Genomic DNA, 12,186 nt, shown 5'->3' with positions numbered 1-12,186 from the left:
AAGATGAATTTTCCTTCATGGTAACGTTGGTGACGCGAATCAAAATTATTTTATTCATGCTCAATTCCATACTCCTCCGTGAATCTTTGGTCTGTGATATGTGGATTTCTGTATAAAAATGAGGAGATATGATCAGTTGCCAATGAGACAAGACTTAAAAGAGTAACGCCACAAGAGTTTAAAGGACGTGGTAGTAAGTAATTGTAGGACACCATAAAGCATTTGACAACGAGATAAACCCATACTGCGTTGTCGGCTATAGATGGCCTCAACACGAGTAAGTGGTAAGAACCAGTGGTCAAACCCATGATCTAGTTTTAATTCCGATGACAAGGGAATTTGGCCGGATAATAACAGTTTTTGTAGCAATGTTTGAAACATATGGTTGTTTATAACCTTCTGTTTGTTGGTAAACTTTTATGACATCTTGAAAATATATATAAAGGCCTACTTGTATAACAGGGTTTCCTTTTGAATAAGTCATGACACATGTAGTTCATTTTAAAAAAAAAATCAATGATAAGATAATGTCAACTTTTTTTGGAATAGTTCTGTCTGCATACACGCTACACATTCCATTATGATATATGTGCAAAACTCTCAGCACTCTTTATTGTCAGGTTCTGTGTATTGTAGATTTAAAGTTCCATAATTATGTTTCATTCAAGTATGCAAAGTCCTTTCAAGATATTTTCAGCCATAAGTAATGTGACTTTGATGTATCATATACAACAGAAACAAGGATGAACAATTATATTAACCTCTGGTAATCCTGTGCGTTTCTTTTCCCTTTTCCTTTATATCTTTGTAGCGATCTAAAACAATCTTTTTGACAGGTATGTTTATACTTGGTATTACCTTTAAACGATTTAGTAAAAACCAACTCTTTCTTAGCAGATACACGTTTTTTAAGAACTTAGCATGTTCTTTTTTACAAAGTCCATACTTAATAGCGCTTGGTCTGTAATCTAAATGCGAATAGGTCGGATATTTGGATAGAGTAAATATATGAATGAAAATCATTTTTCGAATGCAAATGGCACCCTAGTAACAAAATGAACTCCTAATTAGATCTAGTTTAATTTTTTTTCTTATTATCTGATCCAACTCTTAGTCGAAGATTTTGCTAATTTTGTGTCATGCCGGCAGCACATAAATATAGTTTTATTATCGTGAACAATGACGTATGATAATCTTTAAACTTCAGTTTATCTTTGATATCACAAGGTTTGGACTTCAAACGACATAAAGCGGTAAGAAATTATGTACAGAACAATTTCACATGAATGCCTGTCAAGAGATGTCAGCAGGAAAGCAATGGGGCTGCATATCTTTGAAGCGAGAACTGTTTATTCAGTATTCCTTTTTATATCACACATGTTTTACCAGCGGCTCTTCTTGTTTTTACTGATTGGACAGAGAACACGTGTACGGTTCATGTCACAATATTCACACATATCAAATAATACTAGTAAAAAGTAAAATCACAAAAATACTGAACGTAGAGGAAAATCAATTCGGAAAGTCCATAATCACATGGCAAAATCAAATAACAAAACACATCAAAAACGAATGGACAAGAACTGTCATATTCCTGACTTGGTACACGCATTTTCAAATGTAGAAAATGGTGGATTAAACCTGGTTTTATAGCGCTTACCCTCTCACTTTGATGACAGTCTCATCAAATTCCGGTATATTTACATTGATGCGTGAACTAAACAGACACAATAAATAAAATAGTCAAAATATGGGTACATCAGTCATCATCGTATAACAATTTTAAAAGGAACAATTTAACAGAACACAAAAACATCTATCTACAAACACATTCATTGATTTGTGTGTCTGACGTCAGAAAATTTTATACGTCACATAGAATTGTCGTTCAATGTGCTTACAAACAATTTTAAAATTTACGTAGGCAATGTTAGTATATAGGGTTAAAAAATCAAAAGTATGTAAGAATAAATTTCAGAAATAGACCCGAGATTTTAAATAGTCCAAAATTTATATATAGAATTTATAACAATCCACAAATAGTTAATTCCACTACGTATTGAATGATTTTGACTTTTGTGGTTCAACGTATTTTGTTTTTCATAATAGAAATATATCATAATGGAATAAATTAGAACAATATCATACTGACGGGATCTTTTAAAGTACAGAGTCATGTTATAAGAACCAAAGAAATACAAAAAGTCGCATATACAAAACACACTACCAAAAATGAAAGACAATACACACACATTGACGAGATGTATAAATACCGAGCCACGTCAAACGGATATCACATAGAACCATTCAACAGTAAAAGTAGTATTATAGATAGAACAAAGACAAACGAAAGAACTATAAAACACGTTGTTAAGATGATAAACAACATCAGTACGCAGAATCTATACCAAGACCATCGTGTATTATTTGTGAAGTTGATACGGAATATTTATCAACAAGGTCTTGGTACCTTTCGATGAACTTTTTTTAGAAAAAGGACGAGACGTTCTTTGACATACCCCTGGTTCATCAACTTTCTACTCAGACACTGAGTCATAGTCATTACGGTATTTGTATTTATGATTTCACAATTATCGACTTTTTCATAGTCACATATACGTTCCGTTTTTTTTTCAGGTTTCATTGTAATAAGTTTCCTCTGCTAGTAAAAGTTAATAGTCATTCGATGCCATCTGCATTTCGTAATTTTATGATATATTTAGGCACTTTTCAATCGTGAAACGCTCCTGAATATCGAAGGATGATACATACAAAGTTCACATTACCAGAGGTATAATCAATTTACAAAACAGTGAAATAAAGGTATCAATCTATTGAATGCTATCAAGATCTACTAACTGATTTATTTTACAATTACTACCATTGCTCTACATTCTTTCTTAATACAATGTTGTAAAATCACATTTGCTGTGACGATATCAAATTTCACAAAAATGTTAATGGTGTTTTCACAAAAATGTTGTTTTCACAAAAATGTTAATGGTGTTACAAATTAAATCTGATGACGTGACGTATATAATTTATAAACTATATGTGTCAAGTCAGTTTCCATTTTGAAAGTTTTGCGTTGTTAGAACATTTCGTAAAATACAGCTACTTTATTTTAAATGACAACATGCAGCACAAAGGATAAAGAAACTATGTGTCAAGGTCATTATGCTCTTTGAGAGTTTTACATTATTGTCCGAAACATATAGTAGAATATCACGAAGAAATAATTAGCAAAAAGGATAAAGAAAAATTGAACAATTATATTTAAATGACAATGTTCACATCATTTAATAAAAGAAGAAAGGATTTGCTGCTATGATATATTTAACATCTCATGTACATTTATCATTATTTCTCAAGTACGTTTTTGATTTTTCTTTTCGTATAGACTCAAAAACATGTTGCATTGTCTGACTATATGGGCAATATTAATTAATATAGCCTATGGGGTTAACCAGGACTGCTACTTTATTCCTGATCCTCGACTAGCGTGTGTTGAGTTTATCAGCCTATCAAAAGGAGTACATGGATGTAAACATTTGAAAGATTCCGTCTTAGTCACCGGGATATCAAAAGAATGGATTGAGATCATCGAAATAAATGGAGTGGTAATTTACATATTCTGTTATATATTTGACCCTTTTTTTCTTTTTTTTTTATATTTACATATTTTATTTTATCAATTTTCTGTACAAACTAATAATGTTTCATCGAGCGATATTTCGTTATTTTAAACTTATGTTACATGTTCCGTTTTTCATTACTACATTGTATTTTAAAATTATCAAAAAAGACAATTGCAACCAACTGATGTTTTGCTGAACCTAGGCCTTTACATGTAAAAGTGTCGATTCCAGAATTTTCAAACAAATTCGTGGAATGGGTGATCTGGATAAGAATACATGGGCTCTAAACACCAAAGACACGGTTTGACCCCTTTTCGTTACCTCATATTACTTATATCAATAGGAGACATTATTGACTGAACGTTAACTTCCTATAAAACAAGGTTTACTCCATCATATTCTACATAAAAATGCCAATTCAGGAATATGAAAGTTGTTATCCATTTTTTCGATGTGTTTGAGCTTTTGATTTTGCCATCTGATTAGGAACTTTCCGTTTTGAATTTTCCTCGGAGTTTAGTATTTTTGTGATTTTACATTTAAGTTTTTCCTTTATTTTCTCTCGCAGTACACATGTCTTTCCAACAGTTTGAAATCATCGGCCCTGTGCCATGAATGTCTATCTACTGTCGGCCCTAGGACATGAATGTCTATCTACTGTCGGCCCTGTGCCATGAATGTCTATCTACTGTCGGCCCTGTGCCATGAATGTCTATCTACTGTAGCATATAAGATAAAGAAATTTAAATCATACATTTTGAAAAAAGATGTGGTATGATTACCATTGGGACAACTATCAAACAAAGTTCAAATAAAATGGACGATAGCTAGGCAACCCTATGTACAGCCTTCAAAAGCCCATACTGCATAGTTGGCTATTGATGACTCCGACTTTGAAAATATAAAACCATTCAATTGATAAAACCAACGGCCTAACTTATAACAAAACTATTTACGAAAAAACAAATATGACAGACATGATCAATAAAAACCAACGATCTACAGGCTCCTGACATGGGAAAAAACTTAAAGAATGTGGCGGGATAAAACATGTTTGTGAGCGTGCGACTATCCCGTAACCTGCCACAGTCATGTTACAAATCAACATACAATCAAACTATAGAAGTCAGTTAAAAAATGCTTAACTCATCAGATCGACACAATGAAAAACATCAAACAAAAATACAAACACACTAATAAAATCTCCATCGTATGTGATGAGGGTTTATAAAAAAAAACAAGTGATGTGTGCTCGAAAATTTTAATACGCTTTTTTATTTAAAGAGCAGCAAGGCTGATGACAGTTGCTGATCATGACTTTGCTAATGTTTTCTTTACAGGAAACTATGACAGAATACGTGCGTTTCAAAGATGGAACATGTTCAAATAAATGCTGTGGTATGTATACTGTAATAAAGAACCAGAAATATTCAAAACAGCAAAACATTGGTAAAGTTAAACAAATAGTGTAGCCTGTCGTGTTCATTTCCTCAGTCAGTGGCTTTTATGACTAATACTATTGATACTGCCTGTCTGTTTTTATTACAATCGCGCTAAGAATTAAATGTCTTTTCACAGACACATAGTCTACGACTACTATAAACGAAGTTTATTCAACAAACACTGGAAATGTTTCCTATTACTAATCGCTACTCCATCAATGATGGTATAATTTTATATAGCTTTCTGTCGTAATTCACGAATTCGAAATTGTTCTATTTGATGCCTTTTCATATATATTTCTGTTTTAGACAACTTCGTGGGATCTGGTAAGTATTTTCTGTAGATATCTATATGATGAAAAAATATTTGTAGTTTACAGTGTTTTAAATGCCTTTTATTTTGTCTATAGTGTAACAGTTAGCTGTTTTCTGCTCTTTTGGTCTCTTTTCGTTGACACATTCGCAATTTAATATACATTGCTACACATTTTTTTGTACATTCTTTTATTCCAGATAATATTAAGCAATAAACTAAGAAATTTTTTCGAAGTAAAACCATTATTTTTAATTATTCAAATGTGTATTTCATTCATTGGATATATTATACCCTATATTATTTTGCAGCAACTCTGGAATAGTTCGACCCTTTTTTATACAACTTGCATATCTTCATTTGCATAATAAATACCAAGGAATGACGCATGGTCAGACAACATGATTTGATACAGCCACACAATACGGTTGCGTAAATCAACTTTTTCGTTAGCAGTAATCCGTCGACTAGTTGACTTGCTACATTTTCGTTCTACTTCCTTTTCAACCTGTTTATAACATGGTAACGTGTTAGAATGTCGACATTTCATCAAGATCCCTTTTCAATATGACAAAGGAATATTAAAGAACCGAAGCAATTATTTAAATATTTATCATTCCACATGGACCACAATACAGTGTTCCATGTTTTATCCGAAACTTATCATAAAAGAACATATAAATCTTATCTATAAATAAATTGATTTTTATATTTCTATGTCGTTTATTTAGTATCGTTTATTTCTTCAGAAAAGAGAGGATGTAAGTATACGTTTGAAACATATTTGACTAAATGTTGATATATATATTAAACTCACATTCTATTAAGACGTTCTTATTTTGGACTGCAGGCAAGGCCATATTCTATATTTTTCTATATTGAATAAATTTTGTAACCATATTCAGAATCTATTTACAGTAGGCTTTGTAAACAAAGCCATGTTTTATATCCAATTTATAGGCTTTGTAAACAAAACAATGTAGTAATTCCAATTTAAATAGCAACTGTCTACGTTAGTTGTTATTTTAACAACCTTTACGCCTGCTGAGATGTAACTGGACAGTTTCGTTTGTGCTGCTGACTATGAAATAAAATGAAATAATTCTTAAAGTAAGTTTATATCTGTCATTCTAGTTATAAATCGTGAAACGGTAGGTTTGCCAGATAATTTTTCCTCATCAAATCAAAATGACTGCCTTTCAAACGTTGCTCATATGTATACGCATTGAGGTACAAAGGTTTTGATTTCATTTTGACATGGAGAAGCATTACTATAATGGTCAACATTTTACACCTCCTTATCGCTTTACAAACACAATACATACACTGTCATAATTAGTATAGAGCATGTAATGAAACATTAAGGTCTAAATTATTTATTTTTTTTATTTATACCATTCATTTGAATTACTAATTCAGTTTTGAAAAATAGATAAATACATATAGATTTGACATTATATATACCAAAATTCAAATTTGAGAAGAAGGACTTTAAGCAGTAATACTACTGTGTTTCTTTACAGAGACACTAAAAAAAGACACGAACGACTGTAGAAATTAAAACAATTACGATATTATTAAAGAAAAAGGGCAATTTGTTTTTTAAATTATTTTTCCGGTAAGTGAATTCAAAATAAATACAAAAAAATATAAAGCCTGGAATATTTGTTAAGTGTTTACAAACACTGGTTAGAATTCATTGTAAACATAAACTAATTTTGTATATACAGTGCTTCACATAGGATTACGTAAGTAATATAATATAATTTTATCTGTTTTTGACAAATTAGTAACATGATCCTTGTAATGATAAGAATTCTATCCGTTTAGAGAAGAGTGCTCGTTGGATTTAGTACTATAACACATACAGCTATATGAAGGTAAAAGTTTTAATATCCAATCAAACCTGTTTTAAGAAACCACTTAAGTGAGAGCAAAATATTGGTCTCTTAATGCATGTTACCTTTGTAGATAACTATTCAATTAATATGAAATGTTATATAGAGGGATCTTAAATTCGTGGTATTTTAACACAGGATTTTGCTTAATACAGGTGGTGGTCTTTTAAGCAGGGTTGACTGAAGATCTTTTGATGGAATTTGATTATTGTTATATATGTCTATATAAAGTTACAGCTGACAAAGTGAAGAAGTGCCAGCCGATCCATATAAGTTAATAATTACATTAGATGTATGTTTCAATATAATACGTTATTCTGATTGGCTAACTGCACATCACATGTTATTCCGTAAGCATTTGCATTAGACAATAACATTTATCATTCATGATGACACGAGGTCCCAAAATAAAGTGCACAGGTGAATTAAATAAAACTTGATAAAAATCGTGTTTTCAGGATCCTAGCTAAATAATGTAATTATAAGTATTGAATGCTTCTTTTTGCAACTTTATATGGTTGTAAAAGCGTTGACCGTGCGTACATTTTTAGAATGAAGCGCTTCCGCGCTTCATACTAAATGTACTTCGGTCAACGGTTTTACACCCCAATAAATTTACAAAAAGAAGCATTCAATTCTTAAGTGATAAGGCCACATACAATAGATCTGTTTGTGTCTCTTTACTAATCCTTGAGCATTAGCAAATCTTAAAGTCCTTTATTACCCAAAATGCAACAAAATAACAGGATGAGATATTTGAAATTTATTTTGTTTTCAGGTCGAAAAAAGACTATACCAGATACAAAACGAACATGGGACATATATAAAATAGAATATCACACATAATATAAACGTAAAATCAACACACACATACTAAATAAAAACTTCTTATGACTAGGCAGTATGGGTTGTTCAAGATGCGACTTACTATGCAATTTTATTAGATAATGATGTTATGTAGGTATTCTAGACGGTCCTGGTGTGGTTTACATACTTGGGAATAAAGGGCCATTAATACAGAAAAGGCAACAAAAATTAAATAAAATGTATAATAGAGAAATGGTTAATTAAGACAAATTAATATTAGAAAAAATAACATTGTGTATTAATGTTTTTAAAATGTTATTCATTATGCATTTTAATACGCAGAGTTTGGCACAGATTTAATAAACTCAATTATAAAGACGGACCATAACGTTGGTAAGGTAACAATGGGTATGTACATTGTGTACTAACAAAAATCATTCTACATCAAGGTTTTCTTTAATCAAGTTTATAGCCGAATTATTTTACAGAGTATGTATTCTGTTAGAAAATATCAGCTTGAAAATTGCATGTTAGATAATTGACTGTCCATAGCGCTAAAAACATATCGCAAGTAAAACTGATATAATAACAAAACTATAATTTAAATTAAATTTAAAAAAGGGGAAGTCAGTATGGCATGTATAGACTAAAAAACAAACGGTTGACTTTTTTTCAACCAACAAAACGGCTGGAAAACAACTGTCATAAAGACCATATTCCTGACTTGGAACATAGATGTACCAAACACAAACCTGGTATTACAGCTAACAAAAGAAGTGCAGAATGATCAGATTTGTTTTTGTCTTAAAATATGTCACAAAATACATCTTGTAGTCATTCAATCCACCATTTTCTACATAAGTAAATGTCTGTACCAAGTCAGGATATAACAATTGTAATCCATCCATTTGATGTATTTAAGCTTTTGATTTTGTCATTTGATTAGGGACTTTCCTCATTGAATTTTTCTCGGAGTTCATTATTTTCGTGTTTTACTTTTTAGTTAACATTTAAATCTATATTTTCTGTTTTGATGTCTATTAACTATTATAATGTTATATATTCACATATGTGTTCAGATAGATTATAAACGTTTCACATTACATATCAATTTATGTATTATATTGACAAGACTGCAGCGGTAACCCTTGTGTTCATGGTCAGTGTTCAAATACACCAAATGGATACTATTGCGTGTGCTATGCGGGATTTTCCGGACCTTCATGTGCTAAAGGTAGGCATCAATAATGATTTAAGATTTCATGTAAATATGAAAAAAAGATGTCGAAAGATACCGACGGTATATTTGAAACTCGACATCTAATGAAAAACATACAACGCCATGGCAAAACAAAAAAAAAAGAAATATACGACGAAAAGAAAAAATTCAGAATACACTAATACAAAACTATAGATTGAAGAATACAACACAAAGTCATTGCTTCAATATGTGTCACCATTAATACGGATAGATAAATAGATGAGATGAATGAATGAATATATGCATGTGTTTTTTTTTGTGCACGTGTTTGTGTCCATGTGTGATTGTGTAAACTTTATTTAATTTAGAAAATGTATATTGCACAGGATCGTAGGTAGAGTTTGTAAGCAAACCATTGCAAGTTTTGTTTAAATATTCATGTTTTCCTAAAGATAAATATTGCTGAACATTATTTGACACATACATTGTGATAGAACACTAGGAAACTACTTTTTTAAGGTTTGGGCCACCCATTTTACGTGATATTTATGTAGTCAAAAGGTGTTTAAATATTAACTAATGTACTGCTGGAAAAACTTATCAGATGACTTTACATATTGAGATTAACTTGGATAAACCAGACTTCGGGTTAATCCCCGATATTTTAAAATATTGTTTTTGATAGATACATATATTCATTTATTTTCTTCAAAAGCGATGTCAATTACAGCGGCTACATCATTACAAGCAGCAACTATGTCAACCGCTGGACAGGAACTTACAGTCAAAACTACATTAAAACCTTGTGTCGATGAACCATTAATCAACTGTAAGGATCCAGCTATATGTCACTCACCTTTTAGAGGCAGCTGTCCGTTAAGTTGTGAAATGTGTGGTATGTTGAAACAATACAGTCATCTTACAATGTTATTGTTGTATGATATTTGCATCATGTTGTACATTACCAAAGTAAAGAAAGTCTTCCCTTTCCCTTTATATTTCTTAAAATTGCTCTTCAACTTCGTACTTTATTTGACCTTGATTCGAAAGTCAATAACGAGTCATCTGTACTAGAAACGCGCGTTTGATATGTCTGGTGTCTTTGGTGATTTCTTTTTAATATATATTAGTCAATAAATTTCTATTGTCATTTCTAACCGGATTTCTAGAGAACATCTTCGGTTATTAATTTGGTGGTGTACGGCAATCGTGCGACCGGGAGGTTACTAAGCAGTGTCCGTGCTATAACTTGAAAACACTTTGACGAAATATTTTCAAGTTTAGATATGTTGTTTCCTGTAACTAAATAAAGGTCGTGTTCTTTTTTTTTATTTTAACTTTATAAATTTTATAGTTTTGAGTAGTAGACTTTTAAATTGTGAAAGTGATACACAAAGCGTTGATTCTGGAATAACTTGGAAACGCTTTTTGGAAATATTTTAAAATATTAGATATATTGTTGTCTGTTACTTAACATGGGGCAAGTTCTTTTGTTCACGATTTTGGCTTTTATCGTTTTTTGAGTTGTAGACCATTCAGTAGCAAAAAGTCACATTTAAAGCGTTGCTCATGCAATAATTTGAAAACGCTTTTAACAAATATTTTCAAAGTTTTGATATATTGTTTCCTGTGATAATATAATTTCGGCTTCAATATCTTAAGGATGTACTTAGGTGAGGTTTTGAAATTTGTGTCAGATGTTCGGACTCCTTGGTGTTTTTTCATACGATATAAGGTAAAATATTGTGCCCCATAACACCTATTTATCTTTTAATATAAGATTTAAAGCTCATATAAGGTTATTTGACAAAATATTAGCAGATTCTTGATTTTCTTTCTTTTGATTTGAAACCCAAATAATACCAATGCAAATATAAGGTAAAATACCGCGTCAGCCTTTACCCGCCATATTTTATAAATCAAATATCTTGAAAAGGAGCTCTATGACCTATCAATATTTTTAGCTAATTCTGTTCCTTAACTTATACTCTTCCAGCTAATAGTATCAATTTTAAATTCTTAATTTATTTAATGTTTCCTAAGATCACCTTAGTACATCATTAAGCTCTAAAACGCTACAAGTCTAGAAACTAGAAAAGCTGTGAATTGGTAAAAAAAAGTGACAATTTAGATTTATGTTGTATATTACAGTACCAGTGACCACCAAAAAGCCTTGTGATGATAACAAATTAGTCCAATGCCAGGACCCCACTGTTTGCTCCTCCATATTAAAACAATACTGTCCTGTCAGTTGTAATCTTTGTGGTTTGTATTATGTTTATATGTACATGTACATAAATAATGTATATATTCTTGCAATTGATTAGAACGATTTCCATATACTAACATTATTATTTTGACAGACTCCATTATGTTTGTTTACCTTTTACAATTGATTTAATTGAACTCTATCGAATCTCAATGTCAACTTATTAATAAACCAGGTTCCAAACGACTTCAAAGAGAAGAGAACGACACAAAAGGGACATTTAAACTCATAATTCGAACATAAAATGACAACGTCGTTAGGGGGGGGTGGTAGAATGTTTTTACTCTAAGAACCAATAACTGGATATGCATCGTATCTTAATTTAGATGATAAGATATATTAAAACAAATTTAAATGTTAGTATATATATTTTTCACAGATTCCAAATTACTAACGAAAACACCAATATCATTAACAACAGCAAAACCACTGACACCAACAGGATGGTTACATGTAGATGGGTAACGAAGACCAATCATGATTACAGACGAATAAAAGGCAGACAAAACAAAAAAAATATTTTACAGTCTTAAAAAATACTTGCATGTGTTTGCATTGTTTTTTTTTTTTATTTAAATTTTCAGAAGATATCTTTGACAAAAGAAACAAGTCCTCATT

General features: G+C 31.1%; 1 protein-coding gene across 7 annotated transcripts; it reads left to right on the top strand.

The window, feature by feature from the left end:
* Positions 1-1,170: 1,170 nt before the first annotated feature.
* On the top strand, positions 1,171-12,117 carry LOC143055880 (uncharacterized). Of its 7 annotated transcripts, none has more exons than XM_076228929.1 (11): positions 1,171-1,253; positions 3,401-3,620; positions 4,979-5,036; positions 5,390-5,407; positions 6,143-6,154; positions 7,124-7,141; positions 8,441-8,506; positions 9,231-9,332; positions 10,015-10,194; positions 11,451-11,564; positions 11,948-12,117. In XM_076228929.1, the coding sequence occupies exons 2-11, from the start codon at positions 3,411-3,413 to the stop codon at positions 12,031-12,033; spliced, it is 864 nt and encodes a 287-aa protein (XP_076085044.1). In that variant the 5' UTR covers positions 1,171-1,253; positions 3,401-3,410; the 3' UTR covers positions 12,034-12,117. The 7 variants fall into 7 exon arrangements, with proteins under 7 accessions (XP_076085044.1, XP_076085043.1, XP_076085042.1 ...); XM_076228928.1 differs by having other exon boundaries at positions 6,125-6,154; XM_076228927.1 differs by having other exon boundaries at positions 4,979-5,087.
* The last annotated feature ends 69 nt before the right edge of the window (positions 12,118-12,186 follow it).

Source organism: Mytilus galloprovincialis, chromosome 13 (genome assembly GCF_965363235.1).
Source record: "Mytilus galloprovincialis chromosome 13, xbMytGall1.hap1.1, whole genome shotgun sequence".
In the NCBI taxonomy this organism is placed as follows: Eukaryota; Metazoa; Mollusca; class Bivalvia; order Mytilida; family Mytilidae; genus Mytilus; species Mytilus galloprovincialis.
The sequence above is the reverse complement of the archived record's forward strand: the minus strand, read 5'-3'. Positions and strand labels throughout refer to the sequence as shown.